At 40.1% G+C, this 24,141-nt stretch overlaps 1 protein-coding gene across 3 annotated transcripts in view; it reads right to left on the reverse strand.

The window, feature by feature from the left end:
- The window catches only part of FSTL4 (follistatin like 4), a 1,654,952-nt gene that overhangs the window by 276,601 nt on the left and 1,354,210 nt on the right, over positions 1–24,141 (reverse strand). For all 3 annotated transcript variants that reach the window (XM_073649560.1, XM_073649559.1, XM_073649558.1), the window contains exon 7: positions 465–631. In XM_073649560.1, coding sequence (XP_073505661.1) covers positions 465–631 — 167 coding nt within the window. The remainder of the gene's footprint in view (positions 1–464; positions 632–24,141) is intronic.

The following is a 24,141-nucleotide window of genomic DNA, read 5'->3' on the forward strand; positions in this document are numbered from 1 at the left end:
ATATTCAACTTTAACATTATTTAACCCTTAGGAAAAAAATATTAAAAATCAAGAGTTGACAGGGAGTTGTGTCATGTATCTATTGCAAAGCTCAAGAATTGCAATTCAGACTTGTGAGTGCAAAACAACCACATCACCGTGCACCAAATGTTCAATTCAGCACCTTTTCAGGAATTAAAAGCACAGATGTTGCATTGTGATGAAATATATGTGGGACATTACTGGGTAAGATAATAGCTATACTCATGGTGCATGGAATTTGAGTTATATACATCAGGCAGAAAAGTGTTACCCGTATGCTGTATTTTTTAAGTTCTGACTTGTGGAGAACTTACTTTGCAAGAGCAAACACTTCTTCACCCTAAATATCTACAATTTTCCTGCATTTTTTCTTATTTTAATATGTTATTGAATGCTAAAAGCAATTTCTGTAAATCCTCCATTGGAAGAACATTGTGACTTACATTTATGTCTTCCAAATCCAAGAAGTTTAATATTACTCGGTTTCTTTTCCAGATGATGGGAGGACGTAGTGTTCCATGAATCGCACAGGTTAGCACAGTACTTAAGCCCACAGTTACAGTTGTCACGATGACCTCTTTATCCGGGTCAAGTGTGAGCTGGACAACTTCTGAAGAAAAGAGAAATGAGACAAACTTTTTAATATGAAGTTCTAAGTTGATTTAATATTTCAGGTGGAATAATGAGGACATAAGACTGTTAACATGTGCAACATGGCCAAAGTTATGTGGACGCATTGACATCACCAGATGATAGCATTACATGAGATTGTCAAGTATCTCTTTACACAACCACAGACATTCAGATTTATGGCTATTACAGAGACATTTTCCAAAGCTAAATCTGTATGTCTGATTGACAATGAGCAATGTCATTGTGTATACCTGTACTCTGGGTGACACTCAACATAGTGCACAGTGATTACTTTGCTATTGAAACCCAATTCACAAGAAATTCTAGTAACCCAGAAAATGATCTGATGTTTGAGTTTCAGAGACCTAATGCTCGCTCACATGGCCGAATGTTAATCAATGTTTTATTGGATAGCCCTTGGGCCAATGTTCTACTATGGGGCAGTGCAGATCTGTGATTCTTTTCTACAGATCGAATCGGTCTATAAAAAAAATGTCAGCATGCTGCGAGTGGCTCCACAATTGAGATCACGTTTCCTCATACAAGTCTATAGTTACATAGTTACATAGTTACATAGTTTATAAGGCCGAAAAAAGACAAGCGTCCATCCAGTTCAGCCTATTTCTTGTGCACTGCAGCTATTCCGCAGCGTTGATCCAGGGGAAGGCAACAAAAAACCATGCGGTATAGGCCAATTTACATCATTGAGGAAAAATTCACTTCCCGACACCAATCTGGCAGTCAGATTAAATCCCTGGATTAATTAACTAAGCATAAGATGTAATTTTATTGTTCTCAAGAAAGGCGTCCAGGCCTCTCTTGAACTCTTTAAGTGAGTTGGACATCACCACTTCCTCTCCCAGAGAGTTCCAGAGTCTCACGGCTCTGACCGTAAAGAATCCCCTTCTATGCTGGTGCAGGAACCTCCTTTCCTCCAGACGCATAGTGTGCCCCCTCGTCTTTGTCACCATCCTTGGTATAAACAGGTCATGGGAGAGATCTCTGTACTGCCCCCTGATGTATTTATACATGTTTATGAGGTCTCCCCTAAGCATTCCCTTTTCCAATGTAAATAGGCCTAATTTTGACAACCTCTCTGGGTATTCTAGTCCCTCCATTCCCTTTATTACCTTAGTCGCCCTCCTTTGTACCCTCTCTAGCTCCAATATGTCTTTCCTGAGCACCGGAGCCCAGAACTGTGCACAATATTCTAAGTGCGGCCTTACCAGCACTTTATACAGAGGAAGAACAATGTTCTCATCATATGCCCCTATTCCTCTTCTGATGCATGCCATGACTCTATTTGCCTTCTCAGCTGTTGCCTGACACTGGGCACTCCAATTTAATTTGCTATTAACCAAGACGTCTGGGTCCTTCTCCATGTCAGATTTCCCCAATGGTTTCCCATTTAATATGTATGGGTGACTGCTGTTTTTCTTTCCCATGTGCATGACCTTACATTTATCGGCATTGAACCCCATTTGCCATTTTTTGGCCCAACTCCCCAATTTATCTAAATCCTCCTGTAGCTGTGCCCTATCCTCATCTGTATTAACTACTTTACAAAGTTTAGTATCATCTGCAAATATTGCTATTTTACTATGCAACCCTTCCACTAGATCATTAATAAATATATTAAATAATATAGGGCCCAAGACAGACCCTTGAGGCACCCCGCTAGTAACCCTGACACACCCTGAGCTTACTCCATTGATAACCACCCTCTGCTTTCTATCACTCAGCCAGCTATTTACCCACTTGCACACATTATCCCCCAGACCAAGCATTCTCATTTTATATGCCAACCTTTTGTGTGGCACGGTATCAAACGCTTTGGAGAAGTCAAGGTATACAACATCCACTGACTCTCCCCGGTCCAGCTGTGAGCTCACCTCCTCGTAGAAGGCGATCAGGTTTGTTTGGCAGGAGCGATCCCTCATGAATCCATAGGTGAGTGTGAATCATCGGACAACACTCATATGTCACCCAAATGCAGTCTGACATCCGTGGACTAAAACAATGAAGAAATTAAGTTCTCCATCTTATCCAAACCTGTGCTCTGATTCTAAAATGTGAGAGAACCAGATCACACTAAGATGATACTCCGACAGAGTTTGAGCCGAGTGTCATTAGAATAATCAAACCGGTTCTCGTGCATGGTATGAGTGCTATCAGATAAAACATCGGATAGCACTGATCCAATGTATACACTCGTATGAGCGATCCCTTAAAATAATAATGTCTCATCCATCAGTCCCCAATTGCACAGGCTACTGATTGGCTTCATGATCAAGTGACTGATGGGCAGAAAGCCATCAGTGCTAGTCCTAGAAGAGATCCTCAAATTGGTGATGCTGAAGAAGTGGTGGACTTGTAAGTTACACTTCCTTATTGTACAATGATATCTTCCCTCCTCCTATTTATTAAAAGTCCTTGAAAACCCCTTTAATACCTTAACAACATGTGACATAATAGAAGTACGTCACATCGGCTGTTGATGTATAGAGCCGACTCACAGTCTGCATCTTGCTCTAACAGCTGCATCTTGTACCACAGCAGCAACCAGAGATCATTGCTGCTTGACCATCTAAATGCCTCTGTCAATTACTGACAGCAGCATTTAAACAGCCTAATAGCCCGTGTGCACATGTACTGGCTTCCATTGGCCCTCCATGACCTAATCACAGGTTCAAGTCACCTAAGAGGACTAAAATCTAAAATAAAATATGAAAATAAATGTATATAATTTAAAAAAAAATCATATTACCTCTTGATTTCCACCATTAAAAATTATTAATGGTGGAAAATAGGAGGTAATATGATTTTTTACTTTTTTTATTATATACTTTTTTTCATATTTTATTTTAGATTTCAGCCCTCTTAGGTGACTTGAACCTGCGATTAGCTATATTTTTAGTTCTTTATTATAACAAAGAACTAAAAAATATAGCACACTCAGTATTTTTATGTTCATAAAAATCCAACCAACTAAAATATAAAGTTAATTAACCCAAATGGTAAAAGCCATAATGAGAAAAAAAAAAATCTAAAAATCAGAACTGCGGGGTTTTTTTTGTTGTTGGGGCACCTCCTTTAAAAAATTGCAATAAAAAGCCTTGTATTTCCCCAAAAAGTTTTAATATAAATGTCAGCTTATCAGAGCTCAATCCACAGAAAAAAGAAGAAAAAAAAATTACACGTCTCAGAAAAAGGTGACATGAGCAAAATTTGTATTTATTTTTTAATACAAATATCTGCTTTTTTATCATTTTGGTAAAAGAGTAATCATACTGACGCAGAGATCCATGTTGCCTGGTCCTTTTTACTTTATGATGGACACCATAAAAACAAAATCCAAAAATCCATGGCGGACTCACATATATATAAAAAAAAATCCAGAATTGAAGGAATTATTGCAAATTGGAGCATCACTCCTTATTTACTATAGATAATGATGGATAAATGAGTTTTTTCTGTGAAATACTTATGTTTGTTGTCCATGAATAACTGATGCATGGGGGTAAGTCTGTGTGTCACGTCTTAATGGTGTCGTGTGTGAACACAACCACAGGGTTTTCTTAAGGAAAATAAAGCCTAGATATTTGGTATGAATGCCGTGTGAGCATGAGTTATGGCGTGCAATGGGTTACAGTTACTCACACATTTGCTTAACACAAAGTAGATTTTGGCGTAATAACAGAGACAGGAATGCACTGCTTCAATGACATGTAAATTCACACTTTTACATCTTCTTAACATATTTCTTTTTCATCTTTAATCCTGTCTAGGGGTTTATTTTCTGCTAAATGAATGTTCGGCTGCCTCCTCAACGTTTCTTCTAATCACATCTTGCAAGGTGTTACATGTGGTGTTGATTTATCACAGGAATCTTCTTCCTAGTGTCATCTGCAGACTGCCAATGGCAATCATAATTTAACAATAAGACATCTATAATTGAGGTCATTGGAGAGAGCAGGTATAAATGAGTACATACAGATCTAACCACATGGATTTTGAATTCTCTAGAAATAATTCTCTCCGCAGAGACACTTTACACTTTGATTCTCAAGTCTGTCATTTTCTTGTCATTTCTGCTATGTTAGCTATAAGCATTTCTATGGATACTATTCAATAATTATCAATATGTCAAACTCACACTACCCTATTATTATATCCTTGAAGAAGCCCGATAATGAAATACCATTCACATGCCTGCTGCTTTTATAGCATTGAAATTCTACATTTTACAGAGTTTAATGTCTAAAAAGATCTATATCAAGAGTTTACACAGTTCAGGCTTGCTGGTAATAATCAGATATATGGGATACACACATTTTAGAAATAAATGACTCCTTGATATCTACTGACTTCACCTCCATAAGCATTGTTCTACTGCAAACTTTATAGTAGTCATTTTCATAATTGATTTTCTGTGGTCAACCAGATTTCTGTTTCAAATGAATCATTGTTTGTTTAAAAGACCCTTTACAATGGCGAATGCCAACTGCTTGGACTAACAATCGATAATACTGCCAACTGCTAAGGTTGGTCAGCAGACCAATGGCAGAGTGGGTTTGGTGGCCAGTTTGTGATTCAAGGTACCCTGTTTAAGTCCTCATGACTAGAGATGAGCGAAATGGAACTTAAAAGTTTGGCGTTCATACTGTACAGTCACTGTCCGGTGCTAAAAGTTCCGGGGAAAGTTCATTGAAGAGAGAGAATTTTTCTGCTCCAAAGTTCGGGTCTCCATTGTTTTCAATGTGGTTTCGGTTCTGGTTCAAGTTCGGGTATGGTTTCTTGATCCAAACTTTGGACTAAAGTTCGGGTCGGGTATCAGAACCCAAACTTCCACGGGTCCGCTCATCCCTACTCATGACCCACCTGTCTCTGACTAGGTATTTTATTTTCTTACAGCTCTAGTGAGTTTATATTGGATTGATCCCCTTGTGTTCAGACCTGACATTGATTCCACATACATTCTCCTTTTTAACCCTTTGAACGCCTTTCTGGATGTGACCGCTGGACTGTCTTACTCTTCTTCTCCTTGGCATTTATGATGGAACCCAAAAAGGGGTTTTCCCACTAACAAAAGTTAATTTTACTAATTGGCTGTGTCTGGCCGCATACGGAACATACCACAGATCCCGGGAGGAAGAAAAAGACAATATAGACATTACAGCACGGGATCACAGAGGATTCATTTTGTGAGGTAAATTATTGTTTAAAAACGGGGAGGGAAATGTTTTACCTCACAAAATGAATCCTTTGTGATCCCCATGCTGTAATGTCTGTATTGCATCTTGCTTCCTCCCCTGCCCAGGAGCTGTGGTACGTTACGTACATAATCAGACACAGACAATTTTTAAAATTAACTTTTGTTCGTGGGAAAGCCCCTTTAATTTAAAGAGAACCTGTTATGTGAAAAAACACAACTAACCTGCAGATATGGAGCTAATCTGCAGGTTATAGTATTCGGAAGCCATACGCTCACCGCATACAGGCCTGGCTTATTCCTCCCTGCAGACTTTTGCAAATCTCTTCGAAATGCCACAAAAATTAAGCGCAATGCTGCTTTGAGCAAAAAAATGTTGTGACTTTTGATGTTCTCACACCAGTTTTCTCCAAATCCACCAAGGTAGATGAAACAGGGGCGTGAGACCTCAATTCACGATGAGCTGTTGCATAATTTTCTCCAGAAATTTTACTTCAGTATTAGTGTTGAGCCACCCCCGTAGTGTTCGGGTTCGGTTCGTCGAACACCGGGATGTTCGTGGAACTGTTCGTCGAACACCTTAGAACACCGTCAAACACCGTCGAACACCGTTAAAACCAATGGCAGGCAAACAAAAACACATAGAAACACATAGAAAACACCTTCAAAGGTGTCCAAAAGCTGACAAACTGCTCAGAAGACACTCTCTTTAAAAAAGACGGCCGGCAATTCAGCAGGGCATACACCGGTACCCGACAATTTAGACAAGAAGGAATAGAGCATCACACATAGATTAGATAGATCGAAACATGTCAGTCACATATATAAGAAGTACAGTGACAGTGTTGGTTACTGTATTTGTCATTTAGTGTTAAAATAAAGAATTTATTAAAAAAAACTTTGGCGTGAGGTTCCCCGTAATTTTAGTCTCTAGAGGAGGTTAAGTAGACGGCTGGGGCAGATGTTTGAAACCTGGGAAGGGGGTAATACCCACGGAGCTTCCCAGGCTACTAATATCAGCCCCCAGCTGAATACCTAGCCTTTACTAGCTATTAAAATGGGGAACCCGCAAAAAAATGACGTGGGGTCCCCCCTATTTTAATAGCTAGCAAAGGCTAGGCAGACAGCTGGGGGCTCATATTAATAGCCCAGGAAGGGTGCCATGAATATTGGCCCCCTCCCAGGCTAGAAACACCAGCCGTCAGCCGCCCCAGAAATGGCGCATCCATAGGATGCGCCAATTCTGGCACTTAGCCTCGCTCTTCCCACTGCCCTGTAGTGGTGGCAGTGAGGTTATAGGGCTGGGGTTGATGTCAGCTTATAATGCCAGCTGACATCAAGCCCAGGTTAGTAATGGAGAGGTGTCTATAAGACACCCCCATTACTAACCCCATAGTCAAAGTTAAAAAAAAACCACAAACACCCAGAATAAAGTCCTTTAATTTAAATAAACACACAATTCTGTGCTATGCAGTGTCTATGAAGGATGGCATGCTGGATGGCAGCGCTCAGCTGCCATCCAGCCTGTCATCTCAATGCCATCCTAGCGTGGGAGAATTCTCCTGCTTAAGCGCTGAGCGCAGGAGAATTCTCCCACGCTGTCAGTGACGTGCATGAGGTGGGCTGAGTTCATTGGACTTGAGCTCACCTCATGCACGTCACTGATAGCGTGGGAAAATTCTCCTGCGCTCAGCGCTTCAGCAGGAGAATTCTCTCACACTGACTGCAAGCGCAGGAGAATTTTCCCACGCTGTCAGTGACGTGCATGAGGTGAGCTGAGTTCATTGGACATGACCTCGGCTCATCTTTATGCTGTCACAGCGAGACACTGAGGAGCACAAGCATGCCTGCGCTTCTCAGGGTCTGCGGCATGGCAAGCTGGATGGCAGCTTTCGGCTGCGATCCACCCTGTCATGTCAATGTAGCAGAGCTGAAGTTGTCGTGGGAACCATGGAAAGGTAAGGATGATGTTGCTTTATTATTTTACTTTTATTGCAGAAGACATCGGCTTCAGCTGGAATGGGCGTGATGGTAAGTATGGTTTAATTTAGAACATTAAAAAAGGTATGTTTATTTCAATTAAAGGACTTTATTCATGGTGTTGTGTTTTTTTAAATACTTTGCTAGAAATTCATGGCAGTCATGTCTAATATTGGCGTGACCCCATGAATTTCGGGCTTAGGGCCAGCTGATAATGCCTAGCTGGCCCTAACCCCTTTATTACCCAGTGAGCCACCTCACCAGGGCCCTGGATGAGTTGTGTACAGCGCCAGAAGATGGCGCTTCTATGAACGCGCCATTTTCTGGGGTGGCTGCGGACTGCAATTTGCAGCGGTGGGGGCCCAGAAAGCTTGGGCCTCCCTGCACTGCGGATTCCAGCCCCCAGCTGCCTAGTTGTACCTGGCTGGACACAAAAATAGGGCGAAGCCCCACATATTTTTTTTTTTAATTATTTCATGAAATTCATGAAATAATTTAAAAAAAAGGGCTTCCCTATATTGTTGGGTCCGGCCAGGTACAAATAGGCAGCTGGTGGTTGGGGGCTGCCCGTTCCTGCCTGCTGTACCTGGCTGGACACAAAAATAGGGCGAAGCCCCATGGCAATTTTTTTTTAATTATTTCATGAAATTCATGAAATAATTAAAAAAAGGGCTTCCCTGTATTTTTGTTTCCAGCCAGGTACAAATAGGCATCTGGGGGTTGGGGGCAGCCCATTCCTTCCTGCTGTACCTGGCTGGACATAAAAATATGGTGAAGGCCACGTCAAATTTTGTGTGAAAAATTCAATAAAAAATTTAAAAAAGAACACATTTAGGGACTGCATCTTTATTAACCCCTCCACGTGAGAGGTTAATAAAGATGCAGTCCCTAAATTATAATTTTTTTTATTAATCATTAGACATTATTGGTTTTTCTTGTATGAAAAGAGCAGTATGTTTTTCGTCATTTGTTTAGATCCAGTGTTCATCCGTATTTCAGGCTGTACCAATGATATGTCCGACCCTGATGGTTTGGTCTGGGGTTCAGTTTTTAATCTTCAGTCTTTCATCAGTGATATTTTTGTATATATATAAAAAAAAATTGTTTAATTGACTGTGTGTACTGTCACTGATTTACATAGACTTATATGGGTGAAATTGATCCATATATTAGATATGTAGTCTGTGAAAATCAGGGATAGAACATGAATGTAAAAAATGGACGTCTGATTGAAGTCTATAGTGAATATTTGTTTTTAACATTATAAGCTGACATATTACTTTTTTTAGCTGGTATCATAGCCAATGTGAGGAGCTGCCCACTTACTAAATACTGATACTTTTCCAGCAACGGACCACCATTTTTGTCAATATTATTATAGTGTATTATTAGTGATTTACTTGTTATGTTTTATATAGTTCTGCTTACTTGTCAGTATGTAAAGCCCCCGTCTCACATAGCGAGATCACTAGTGAGATCGCTGCTGTGTCACGGTTTTGGTGACGCAACAGCGACATCACCAGCGATGTCGCTATGTGTGACACTTTGCAACGATCAGGCTCCTGCTGTGAGGTCGCTGATCGCTGCAAAGTGTCCTGGACCATTTTTTGGTCGTTGCTCTCCCGCTGGTCAGCACACATCGCTGTGTGTGACCAGCGGGAGCAGCGATCAGGCTGGTAACCATGATAAACATCGGGTTACTAGGGGCACACACGCACCTAGTAACCCGTTGTTTATCATGGTTACGAGCCTGCTAAAGTGAGCAGTAACCTCCCGCTCACTGTAGCAGAGTGGTAACCATGATAAACAACGGGTTATTCGGAGCCCGTGTGCCCCTAGTAACCCGATGTTTACCATAGTTACCAGCCTGCTCCTGCTTCAGCAGGCTCGTAACCAGGAGCAGGACATCGTGGAAAGATTCTTTCCACAATGTCGCTGCTCCCCTGATCGTTGGTGAGCCTGCCTGTTTGACAGCTCACCAGCGACCACATAGTGATGCAGCAACGATCCCTGACAGGTCGTATCGTTGTCGGGATCGTTGCAGCGTGGCTAAGTGTGACGGGGCCTTAAGATTCACTTGTAAAATGTCCAGCATTCCACTAATCTCATCTTTATCTCAGGAGTCCATTGTTTCAACAGTCAATGGTCTCATTAGGTGAGTGTGGATTGAGACATAGTGGAGCTGTCACCACAGGGGGTCTTGCAGGCAGTCTCAGATGAAGGCTTCAAGAAAATTCTTCATTGCTTTTTAGCTCACAGTGAATGCTTGAGGGGGAGGGTGATCACTTCTGACCTGGGAGGGGACTGATCCCAGGGAAAGAAAGGAGAGTCATTTTTTAGTGAGAGTTGTGTGGAAGAATTGTAGGATGAGGATGGAGATCGTGGACTTGGAAGGATGAATGGATAAACATGTTACCATTATGGATTATGTCATTTGGATTTACACTTTCTTAAAAGGACTGCTGCTACTGGATACCTGTGCTTTCATTGTTTTATCTGCCGTCTAGAGGATTATGGACTGTGGCTACAGACTATATTGGCTGGAGATACGAAATCTGTGGGCCAACCAAAAGTTGGGAGACAGTAAGTATGGCCTTATACAAAGCCAGTGGAACTACTGAACCCAGATTGGGAATTTGAGGACTGAGAGAACTGTTTTTTGGCCATTTACCTGGAATTGCTCATTTCCATGGCTGTGATCAATAAAATATTGTTGCATCGCTAATCTGCCTAGATGACTACTTACATCCCACAATCTCAGATCTTTATAGCCAAGATGTCATTTTTCTTGCACAATCATAAGAGCAAAAATAAAACAAAGAGTAGCATAAAGAGAGTATTATCTGCATATATAAATATTACAAAAAATAGTCATCCATCCTTTCTCTTTATATATACAGTATCTTTTAGACTTGCTTGCCATTGGAAACAGAGCAGTATCAGAGCACAGCTTGCATGCACAATACTCTATTAACCTTTTAGCTGGTATTTAATGTATTGCTCTTTCCAGCAGAATGTTACAGAAGTAGCAGCTGAATTTTCATTTATACACTGTAGTGCCTATTCCATTGAGATATGTCTCATTGTCCTTGATATCCCGTTAAAAGAGTGTGCAAGATATTTTTCATTTTTTGTGGTTATACTTCTTCACCAAGCATCACTTGTTAATTTAATAGCTGATAAAATAGACTCTACATAACATATAGTCCACAAATCCTCCGACCATAACACATCTCTAATAGAATGCGGGAATGGATCCTATATGGTGTTATAAAATGTAAGAAACTGAATACATGTTCAATCCTTATATTCTTCCCTTAACAGCAATTATGCATGCATAGGTTTTGTCTTCTGAACCTTCTATGTAACGGGAAGAAAACAAGGGAGAAAATTTCTTAGATTTTTATTAAACATTTGGAGGTGGAGGAGAGTAGACTTTCGAAAGTTTTTGCACCCTTACTTTGGTACTTGTTAAAAACGTACCATGTTGCTCTTTTCTCTTCTTTGGGAAATGTATTGCTGAAATCATTATTTTAGTGGCACCATACCTCCAATTCAAAAAGTCCCTTATGGGGACTAAAAAAATGTAAGTTTTAAAAAATAATAAAAAAAACAAATATTGGAATCACTTAATTTCCCCCCGATTAATAGAAAGAAATTATAAAAATAAAAAAATAAAAATGCTGTATGGCCACAACCAAAGTCAGATCAATCACAATATAAAATAATTTAACCCGTACAATAAATATAGTAAAGGAAATATTTGAAAAGCAAGAATTGCTGATCTCAAGCAATCAAATCATCATACCACAAAATGATACCAATAGAAACTGCAGCTCATGCTGCAAAATAAATAAGCCATAACATATCTCCATCGACAGATCAATAAAAAAGTAACAGGTCTCAGAGAATGGTATTAAAAAAATATTTTTTCTATAAATGTCTGCATTTTTTTTACCACAAAAGTATAAAAAGAAAACTATACAAGCTTAATATTGCCGCAATTATACTTACCTGAAGAAGCATATTGTCAGATGATTTTTACTTCACAATGAACGCTATAAAACAACCTCACACCCCCCAAAAACATGCCAGAATTGTGTTTTTATTTTAACCATTGCACAGCACTTGGATTTTTTTTTTCAATTTTTCATTTATGTAAATGTTATGGTGTATGGTTATAGCAATAATGTCACTCAAAACTACACCTGATCATGTAAAACACAATCCCTCATATAGGTATGTAGACAAAAAAGAAAAAAAGTTTTGACTATTGATCGAAAGGGAGGAATAAATTACATGAAGTGGTTAAAAACAAACACTTCATACATATCTTAAAAGCATATGGCATCCTGAGATCTGGGTGGTGATTTGAACTTTTATATTTTTTTATTTTTTTCATATTCATAAAAACATTTTTTTCACTTTCTACTGTACTTGTTAGTCTGCTTAGGAGACTTGAACCTGCGATCATCCGATCGCTTGTGCTATACACAGCAATACCATAGAATTGTTATGTATAGCAAAAATCACGGTCTCCCATGAATGCCAGCAACAGGCTTGCTTTTACATGAGTACTGTCATGACAAGCACAGCTGACCCATGCCCATCATGGCAACACATCGATGCCTCGTGATCGCATCATGGGAGGTCCGATGGGCACGTAGAGTGATGCGTCCTAATGCATGTGCTCATTAACTACCGCTGTCAGATCTATGCTCCACGCGTGGCTGTTAGAGCCGGATGATGGCTGAATATCACAGCTATCATCTGCTGGGAAAGATCCGGCATGCGAGCCGGCATATGATGTACCAGAACGTCAAATGTCAATAAGGGGTTAAGAGCGCAAATGTTGTGCTGCCAGTCCGAACACATAATAGTACATGTGTTTGCACACAAATGGACCAGGTTTGGATTTCTGCTATCAGGTTGCAATGTGACAACTTGCAGATCACAATGCGACCATGGTCACTGTTATTATTTGTAATGTATAAACATGACATTGTGATCTTAGGTCACTATGTAGCTATAGCCACATTTATTACATATAGTTTAAAAATGCTCTGTTTGAATTGGCTTTCCCCTACTATAATGTTGATGACCTGTCCTTAGGAAAATCAGATTGGTGGGGGGTCTGACGGCCAGCTGTGTCACACAGCTTCCGGGTACTAAACCACCACTGCCTCATCAGAGCTGCCTATTCTGATTGGATATTGTGTAAAAACAAGCCCACCACAAGCTTTGCTCTAAGTCATTGCATGTAAAGTGGACCTTATACAGCAACAAAAGAATGATGATGAGATAGAAACAAACCACTGATTTTAAAAAGTTGAAAATCGGGTGATTTCCACATGTATTAAAGGGAACATGTAATGTAAATAAAAGGATAATAACCTGCAGATATGTGGTTAATCTGCAGGTTAATAGCATTCTGAAGTTGCCCGGCGTCTGAACTGAGGGCCCCACTTCTGGGAGGAAATTAACTTTATTTTTCCTAGCAGCCTCAAGCTTTTAGTCATAGGGGTGCAGCTGGCATAGCTTCCATCACTGCTCAATGCTTAGTGAATGATAACTGTAACCATGCCCCGTCACTGACTGACAGCCAGCTCTAATGCTGAGCCAGCTGCGAGCCTCTATGACTGTAAGCCAGAGGCTGCCGAGAGTAATAAAGTAAATTTTTGCTGGCGGCAGGGCTCTCTGTGCAGATGCCGAGCAGCTTCAGAAAGCTTTTAACTTACAGATTAACCCCATATCTTCAGGTTAATAGTGTTTTTTTCACATAGCAGGTTGTCTTTAAACTAGATCATGCATTATAATTTCCAGTTTTGGATAGTTATTTATCATAGCAGTCTACCTCATCATTAGTCTAAAACTTTAGTGTCAATTTATTTTGCTATAATTTTACGAAATTCTGAAAGTAAGCACATTGACTGTGAAAATAAACATTTTGGAAGCTTAAAATAAGAAAAAATGCTCAACCTACTCTTTCCCATAAATATTGGAATATAGATGTTCATACATTTTTTAGCACATATTAAATGAGGAAATAAGATAAAAGGATGCAAGTATCTGACAATGCAGAAGTGCTTTCTGTCAAGAAAAAATATTGTTCTTAAGCATTTCCGGAAGGCTTAATGATAGTCTTCTAACAATCAATTGTGTGATTAGCTGAATACATATAACCAGCTAAAAGGCTGCACTGAACTTTCTTGGAAAGAGGAATGTTCATAATAAAATGTTTTTCGAGGGAATGTTAATCACAGCTGTGTTGTCTTTTAATAAATAATTCAGAATATTTACATGTGTTACGATTTTTAACTTCCCAAAGCACAGTAATCAATGATTAATGATTAATTAATTCAAGGGTGTTCGTCGAGGATATGTATTACTACTACAGCCTCATCCAGACAGCTCTTTGACTGCCTGGCTGCTGTCGTTTGGATGAAATCATGCGGTGCTGCTTTTTTGTTTGCTTTATACAGTTTTTTAATCATTCTGTTTTAACAGCAAAGAAATCCAGGAACACAAATATTCTGCAAATGTGTTGAGATTCATACCGGACAGTTAGCGTCGAGTGCAAATCGCCGAACACAGACTTCTCTCAAGAGTCCGTTGAAATGTTCAGAGTTCCGGGAGAAGTTCATTGCACAGAGAGAATTTTCCAGCTCAAAAGTAAAGTTTGTGTTCCCATTGTTTTTAATGGGGTTCGGGTTCTGGTTCAAGTTCAGGTACAGTTCTGATACCCGAACTGAACTTTGGACTAAAGTTCGGGTCGTGTACCAGAACCTGAACTTCCACGGGTCCACTGCAAATGTCTTAAATAGTAATGAGCGAACTTGAATTTAAAAGTTTGGGGTTCATACCGGACAGTTCGTGTCCAGTGCTAAACTCCGAACACAGACTTCTTCCGGAAGTTCGTTGCAATGTTCGGCATTCCAGGGGAAGTCCGTTTTAGAGAGAGATTTTTTGCAAGCTCAAAAGTCTGAGTCCCCATTATGTTCAATGGGGTTTGGGTCCTGGTTTAAGTTCGGGAACAGTTCTGGTACCTGAATCGAACTTTGAAATAAATTTTGGGTTGTGTACCAGAACCCAAACTTGCACGGGTCCGCTCATCCCTACTAGTCTTAAATCATTTTGCTTAAAGTGGTAATCCAAGATTTTTTTACAAATGGTTACAAAGTGAATACTCTAATTAAATTTGCCTTAAATTTAAAAGAAATATATGATTCTCTTGAATCCAACCACTTTGCAGCTTGCAGCATTATCAGACCTTTTGCTGCCTGCCATATTGAGCCATAAGCTATCTTGAAAAGGTTAAAAAAATTAAAAAAATATACTCATCTCACTGCTAACCTCTGTGGCCCTGCCATTCCTCCTTATCTTACGATGAGAAACAGATCAGCGCTGCAAATCCTGATCACCGCTGCAAGTGTGGAATACCCGAGCCTCTGCCGGACTTCCGGCTCTGATGAGGGGTAAGATGGTTCTGCACATGCGCATGCAAAAAATCAGGGATTTAGCGCTTGCAAGAAGCGGCGGCTCCAGAGAGGTGAGCGGTAAGAAAAGAATAAGGTTTTTCTTTACTTTTTCTTATGTTTATTATGTTCTGGGGTCTGGAAAAATCTTGGAGCATAATATGTGATATTAACTACTCTGCAATTCAAATTTCCTGGGAAACTCTATGCAAACATGTGAATTTCAATTTTGCCTGATTTGCTCATTTCTACTCTGGCAACTCAGTTGAGATGTTTACACTGATTTCTGTTTGGTTTATTTGGTATGTTACATTTAATGTGCACAATGCCCTCAGTGTTATCCGACTCTTTTCCTCCAGAGCCACCAACAGGTCATGTTTTCAGGATTTCCTTAGTATTCTCCAGGTGATAATTGCATCACCTGCACAGGCAATAATTCTATCACCTTGGCAATATTAAGGAAATCACGAAAACATGATCTGTTGATGGCTCTTGAGGACCGCAGTTGGGAAAGACTGCTCTAAAGAATCTAAAATAAAGAACGAAACAACAAAATCAAACAAAATTCAGAATAAAGCTCTTGTGAGAATATGTTTATTGATTGATTCTGCTTCATACTTCCTTCCATATGCCATATAGGAACGAGGCTTTGTTGACATAGATTTAACTATATGGTAAATCTATTTTATGCAAATAAAAACATGTGTGATCAATGCTAATAACTGACACATGATTTATTCCTTTCAAGATTCGTAACAATGGCCTGCAGACATTCACTACATGTTCAGTAAAGGCTATTTTAACATCTAAGTAGGAAAGGGTTCTTTACAGTTAGAACAGTCAGACTATGGGATGTCCTACCACTAGAGATGAGAGAAACCCAAACTGTAAAGTTTGGGATTCGTACCGGTGCTGAACTCCGAAAACTGATTTCTCCTGGAAGAGGAGTTCGGGTTCAGGTTCAAGTTTGGGTACAGTTCTGGTACCAGAACCAAATTTTGGACTAAAGTTAGGTTGGGAACCGGAACCCAAACTTCCACGTGGTCCACATCCCTACCTACCACAAAAAGTAATAATGGCAAATACTATATCAGCATTTAAAAAAGGTCTAGATGATTTTCTCTAAACAAAACGGTATTATGGGTAATTTAGTGATAGAGAATATATAACCGTTGGAGAAAGGTTGAACTTGTTGGATCTATGTTTTGTTTCAACCTGCGGAACTATGTAAACATGGAGATGCATAGACCTGCACATGAGCTGCATACAGAAAACATTAGCCTATTTTTTAAAAACTATTTGAAATATCATTATTTATTATATTTGGATTGGATTAAGAATCCTTTTGTTTTGTTTTTTAATATGTTTTGGTCACAAAAAATGTATCCGAAGACTAAGTTTCCTTGATTAGAAAAGACAAGCATAACAGTCAGAGAAAAGCTAGTAACAGATAAGGACATCATAATGTTAGTAGGACAGCAAAAGCTGCGACATTGCCAAGACATGGCGTTTTTCCACGATCGTGCTGTCTTTCTTTCATTCTCTTCTAGTGCAGGCAGAGGAAACAAATTTAATGTGATAAATTCAGTAAAAGTCTAAAAGAAGTGCAATGTAATTTACACAATTTGTAATATCAAAAAGAGAAAAAAAAGAAGGATTTTTTTCTCTATTTTCGCACACATTTTTGTTTTTTGGGGATTTTTTTGATCGACAATGCCATACCCCTGATGAAAATAATGATGATTTCAACATGTCATAAATAATTGATTTAAGGAGTCCTACCTGCATCAATCAACAGCATGAATCTTTTGTTGTTTTCTTAGTTTAGCATCTCATTGATACATGTGGCCACTTATTCACCCAGGAAGCCCCTTTAACTCTCATATACGAAAGTGCTTGTAAATGGCAGCTAATTTGCTGTCATTCAGTCTTGTTATAGACAGCAAAGATCAATCATTCTATTTTTTTCTCATAAAAAATCACATTTTTCACCATTAAAGTCAATAGAATACCATCAGTTTTAGTTCCATCTTATTTGATCCGAGAAATCAATGGAACAAACATGAAGAGGAGAGAGAATTACATGACCCTTGGCATCTTCCACATTGATTATAATGTTATCCTAGGAAAACAGAAGCCTGGGTTACATGATGAACTTTGCTTTAGACAAGGAAATATTGTCTGAGGGATCCAATCTATGTTTCTTTTAAAGAAAAGGCGCTTTAAGATAAATAGCAAAAGGGTTTTCCAGAACTTAGATATTTATCTCTGCTTAGAATATGTCATCAATATCAGATTGGTTGGGGTCTGAAACCCAGCACCCATTCTGATCTGTTGCAGTTCCCACAAGGGTCAGATGTAATCAGTTATAGGAAGTTTCGCCCCCAGCAGTTCGCCCCCAGCAATTTGCCCCCAGCAGTTTGCCCCCATCAGTTCGCCCCAGGTACATTTTGCCCCCGCACATTTTGCCCCTATCATTTCGACCCCAGGAAGATTCGCACCCGCACATTTCGCCCCCGGACCGGGGCGAACTGGGGGCAATATGTGCGGGGGTGAAATGTGCGGGAGCAAAACATCCTGGGGGCCAAATGCTGGGGATGAAATGTGCGGGGGCGAAATGTACCCGGGAGCGAATTGCTGGGGGCGAACTGCTGGGGGGCGAACTGATGGGGGCGAACTGATGGGGGCGAACTGCTGGGAGCGAAGCATCCAATTCCAGATGTAATCAGAGCTGCACAGAGCTGGAACAGCACTGCTCCATACACCGTGTAGTGGCTATTCTCAGCCATTGAAGGTCAGCTCTACATACTTTAATAAAAGCTGAGTTGCAGCACCTGAGTGCAATCATTGGACAGACAGAACGCTGAGCTTTGCTATTCTGAAACTTCACTTTGTGCATCTAACTACTGGAACTGCAAACAGCTGATTGGTGGGTGTACCGGATGTTGATAGGTGGGTTTACCGAAGATCCCCATTGATCTGAAATGGATGACCTAGCCCAAGGATCAAAATCGTGGACACGTTGCTTAACAGCTATTGAGATGGAAACTAAAAGGAAATAATGTAACAGTTGCACCAAAACAAGACTAGGCAGATTTTCTAGTTTTGTGTTGAACCAAACAGAACTGTCTGGTCTGATATCATGATCTACTGCTCCAAGCTCTGAAGTCCACTGTTACAACACAAGCTAGTATCAAGCCACCAATAACATACACTAACCCAAAGGCCAGGTCCAACAACATTATTTGTTATTGTTCATTCATGGGAATGTTCTATAAATGTTGCACTTTCAAACACTTCATGAATTGCCAGATCAATAACTGCATAGACAATGCCCTAACATCCTATAAAGTCCTGATAACGCAAAGAAACTATACTAATATTTCAAATTTATGTGATAGTCCATCAGCGCGATAGCTGTCATTACAGGTAACCACCGTATTATAGCGTTGTCAGTCGGCTCCAATTGCCAGACTTGCAGATAACATTTTATTCTGGTGTTATAATACTTAAGATGTCTCAATCAATGCTAAGTGGCTCTAAGTGGTTTGACAGAGGAAGGGGTTTCCTCTGTCAGCTTATGCGCATCCCCTTTCCCACTCTGTGATACCATTGTGGAGTGGTGATAGATTGCTGACAGTCTGTGGACTAAAAATGGCCCTTAAATCTCTTATTTTAGTTCATGAATTAGCTCAACCCAGACATGGAGTGAAATAGGGTGCCTGTTGGTGCTCCACTGGCAGCTATGATATACTGTGATACCGTAGGTCTGCAGTTTATGAGCGATCAAATTTATAGGAGTTTCAGTCCATAGTGAAACTGAGATACAAGGAAAAAAAAGTTTTCTTTATAAAAAATAAAGAAAAAATACAAAGACCCTCTATCCTTTTTTTTTTTATTAATGTAAAAAAAGTACATATAAAAAGTATTACAGTTTCTACAACAGTCCAGATTATAAAGTTATAACATTATTTGACCTGTAGAGTGAATAGTATAAAAAATGCAAACATGGTTAAATTTGGTGTTTTTTATTATGTCTCCATAAAAAACAGAGTAAAATGAGATAAAGTCATATGAGGATGGAAAATTAAAAAAAAAATGTCTCATCTAGAAGACCAAAATGGGCTATGTCTTCAATGCCATTAATCAACTTACATGTTGGTGTTTACTTTTTTTATTTAACCAATTACAGAACATTAGAATGGATGGAATCTGATCAAGACTGCAATAATGATGCACTAGTAGAAATCATAGTGCACACAAGTTTTCAGAGATGCAAGTAAGGAGGGGAATATGGCACCACGGATAACTGTATAAGGCTCCTCAGGTAACTGCAAAATGTACTGTACACTTATCATGAAACACTTAATACACAGTGATACTCATAGTTGAGTAATTCAGCTAGAGAATATTATCTCCAGCAACAATAATTAGAAGGCCATTTTGACCCTCCCAAGTCTTTATTACCAACATTGATGGATAGAGATGAGAGCAAATGTAGTATGGCACTGGAATCCCTAGGTCTGGTGAAAAGATACATGATGGCACTCAATGTGCCTGTGCTGAAGTCCAGAATTTGTGTAGTTTTCCAGTTTCAGTATCTATTCTAAACAATCAATTATTCTCATTAGCGCACAGCTGTAATGCACCATCATATGCTGCTTTTTAAAGCATAGTGAATCTCTTGAAATTCGATTTTGACTTATTTACATGAATTTGACTCTAACCAAAACTACTCTCATTGCTGTGAGTAAAGGCAAAGGTTTAAAAATGAAAAAAAAAAAGAAAATGTTATACTCCTCTTTACTTACCTGTCCTTATGCCTTTTACATTGCCTTTGCAGCGGATCTCTTGTCCCAACAGTACTCCTTTTTGTCTTATGTCTTTCTGGAGCTCCATTTTGGTGCTGATGCCAATCTGTGGGCTGTGATTGGTCTGCCATGTTGACGTCATGACTAGGGATGAGCAGACCAGTGGAAGTTCGGGAGTTCAGTTTGGGTACTAGAACTGTACCCAATCTTGAATTAGAACCCGTACCCCATTGAAAACAATGCAGACCCGAACTTTTGAGCTGAAAAATTGTCTCGCTTCATCACCTCGGAACTCCAAACATTGCAACGGACTTCCAGGAGAAGTCTGTGTTCAGCGTTTAGCACCGGAAACTAACCGTCCGGTACAAACCCTGAACTTCTAAGTTCCAGTTCGGTCATTTTTAGTCATAATGTGTTAAGTCCTCCAACACGGTTGCTTTCACAATACTCAGAATGGTCAGATGAAGAAATATGAGCATGACATTTTTATTTTTATCCCTTCCCAGCCTTCAAAAGAATCCAGTAGTATTGTGGTTTGCTGGCCACCACATTACTGAATTCATGCAGAGCGAATCCCTAAAAATATTATCACATAATATACAGTGGTGGCCAAAAGTATTGGCACCCCTGCAATTCTGTCAGATAATACTCAGTTTCTTCCTGAAAATGATTGCAATCACAAGTTCTTTGGTATTATTATCTTCATTTAATTTGCTTGCAAGAAAAAAACACAAAAGAGAATGAAGCAAAAATCAAATCATTGATCATTTTAACACAAAACTCCAAAAATGGGCCAGACAAAAGTATTGGCACCCTCAGCCTAATACTTGGTTGCACAACCATTAGCCAAAATTACTGCGAACAACCCCTTCCGGTAACCATCAATGAGTTTCTTACAATGCTCTGCTGGAATTGTAGACCATTCTTCTTTGGCAAACTGCTCCAGGTCCCTGATATTTGAAGGGTGCCTTCTCCAAACTGCCATTTTGAGATCTCTCCACAGGTGTTCTATGGGATTAAGGTCTGGACTCATTGCTGGCCACCTTAGAAGTCTCCAGTGCTTTCTCTCAAACCATTTTATAGTGCTTTTGGAAGTGTGTTTTGGGTCATTGTCCTGCTGGAAGACCCATGACCTCTGAGGGAGACCCAGCTTTCTCACACTGGGCCCTACATTATGCTGCAAAATTTGTTGGTAGTCTTCAGACTTCATAATGCCATGCACACGGTCAAGCAGTCCAGTGCCAGAGGCAGCAAAGCAACCCAAAACATCAGGGAACCTCCGCCATGTTTGACTGTAGGGACCGTGTTCTTTTCTTTGAATGCCTCTTTTTTTTTCCTGTACATTCTATGTTGATGCTTTTTCCCAAAAAGCTCTACTTTTGTCTCATCTGACCAGAGAACATTCTTCCAAAACGTTTTAGGCTTTCTCAGGTAAGTTTTGGCAAACTCCAGCCTGGCTTTTTTATGTCTCGGGGTAAGAAGTGGGGTCTTCCTGGGTATTCTACCATACAGTCCCTTTTCATTCAGACGCCGACGGATAGTACGGGTTGACACTGTTGTACCCTTGGACTGCAGGGCAGCTTGAACTTGTTTGGATGTTAGTCGAGGTTCTTTATCCACCATCCGCACAATCTTGCGTTGAAATCTCTTGTCTATTTTTCTTTTCCGTCCACATCTTGGGAGTTTAGCCACAGTGCCATGGGCTTTACACTTCTTGATGACACTGCGCAAGGAAGACACAGGAACATTCAGGTCTTTGGAGATGGACTTGTAGCCTTGAGATTGCTCATGCTTCCTCACAATTTGATTTCTCAAGTCCTCAGACAGTTCTTTGGTCTTCTTTCTTTTCTCCATGCTCAATGTGGTACACACAAAGACATAGGACAGAGGTTGAGTCAACTTTAATCCATGTTAACTGGCTGCAAGTGTGATTTAGCTATTGCCAACACCTGGTAGGTGCCACAGGTAAGTTACAGGTGTCAATTACATGAATTAGAGAAGCATCACATGATTTTTCAAACAGTGCCAATACTTTTGTCCACCCCCTTTTTTAGGTTTGGTGTGGAATTATATCCAATTTGGCTTTAGGACAATTCTTTTTGTATTTTTTCATTGAAGACAAATTAAATGAAGATAATAATACCAAAGAATTTGTGATTGCAATCATTTTCAGGAAGAAACTGAGTATTATCTGACAGAAATGCAGGGGTGCCAATACTTTTGGCCACCACTGTAGATCCTTTTCATGCATTAAATCCTACATCTAAACACACCATATGGACAAAAGTATGGGGACACCTACACAAGCCTTTATAACATCCCATTAGGCTACATTCACACGATGAGGTTTAGGTGAGTTTTTGATGTTGCAGATTTTCTGCACCATTTCTGGTAAATAGGTTACTTGTATTTTTTTAAAAAATATGTATTGTAAAAAACCCAACAAAAACTACATTGTGAAAATGTAGCCTTATAAATCCAAAGGTACTGTACTAATATTGAGTTGGTCCTAACTTTGCAGCTAAAACAGCTTTGTAACTGATTCAGTTCATTATGAATCAGTACGCACATCTCTAGTGGTTAGACATGACACTATATTAGGGCTCTTTCACACGTCAGTAGGTTCAGTAATAGTGATGAGTGAGCATTAAAATGCTCGAGTACTCGTTGCTTGGGTCGAGCAAATTGGAATGCTCGAGTGCTCGGTCCGAGTAACAAGCCCTATGTAAGTCTAAGGGAAACTCGAGCATTTTCCAGAGGCTCCCCCCCAGCGGTCTACAGAGGGCCTGAAAATTGCCCAAATCGATGGGAAAAGTGCTCAGATGACATGGGAACAGCATGGGGAAGACCCCTGGAAGCATTTCGGACTCCCAGGTCACTGCTGTCAAGAACGTTGTCAGAAGTATCATGCCACTTTTACGGACTCACAATAAAACATGCAAAAGCAAAACCAAAATGGATTTTCCTGGGAAATATGTTAAAGAACATCATTTCCAGGGTAATGACTTGTATATAAGACAAAATAAATATCCAAAAATAAAACACCTTGGGCTATGTTCACGCGTAGCGTTTTTGATGCTTTTTTGCACTGCTTTCAACCAAGACAAATGCATTCACCGGGAAATGTCATTTTAACATTTTACAATCTTATCTGGCCATGTAGTGTGTGACACATCATCAGACACATACTGTTTTATTTATGATGGAGGGACTCTGAAAGTCACAAATGTATTTTTATAGGGCCATCAGGCGGGCCTTACTATTCTTAAAAGGCCAGCAGTCAGCCCTCGCTATTTGTTAGAGAGCCATCAGCGGGCTTTGCTTTGCTGTTCCCATTATTAATGAGTAGGTCTCCTATACTCTTATTGCGTATGCAGTGACTGCAAGGGCTACCAAAAATTTGGAGGTACTCCAATACTTCTACAATGCTTCTTGCAAGAGACCTAGAGGTCAAACATCCTCCTATAAACAATATTCCCATTGTGCGCTTTGTCACCTAAGCATATTAACTTCAGCACAGCGTGTTGTCGCTTGGCCGAGGCAGTGCTGCAGTGCTTCCAGCTTGCAACTGATGTGGTCATTTTGGAGATGGAGGCGGAAGAGGAAGAAGAGGAGGTGCAGGGGCTGTAGAATGCAGGGGCAACCCTGATTGACCAGGGCCCACAATCCTTGTTGTCGGCAGGACGTGTTCCGTCCCAAGGACCGACTGGGTCCCAGTTTCCACTATGTTAACCCAGTGTGCTGTCAGTGAGATGTACCGTCCCTATCCACAAGCACTTATCCACATGTCCGTGGTTAAGTGGACTTTCCCAGTAACTGCATTGTTGAGGGTATGGCTAATGTTGTGAGACACGTGCTTGTGTAATGCGGAGACGGCATAACAAGAGAAATAGTGGGGGCTGGGGACCAAGTACCGAAGCTTCTGTCTCCACGAGCCTAAAAGGCAACATTTCGAGCACAAGCATTCGCGAAATGTGCGAATTTAGTAGTGTGGCCTGTGGGGCGTTAG

This window comes from Phyllobates terribilis, unplaced genomic scaffold, assembly GCF_046119375.1.
Source record: "Phyllobates terribilis strain yellow unplaced genomic scaffold, ASM4611937v1 Scaffold_10__3_contigs__length_209671492, whole genome shotgun sequence".
NCBI lineage: Eukaryota > Metazoa > Chordata > Amphibia > Anura > Dendrobatidae > Phyllobates > Phyllobates terribilis.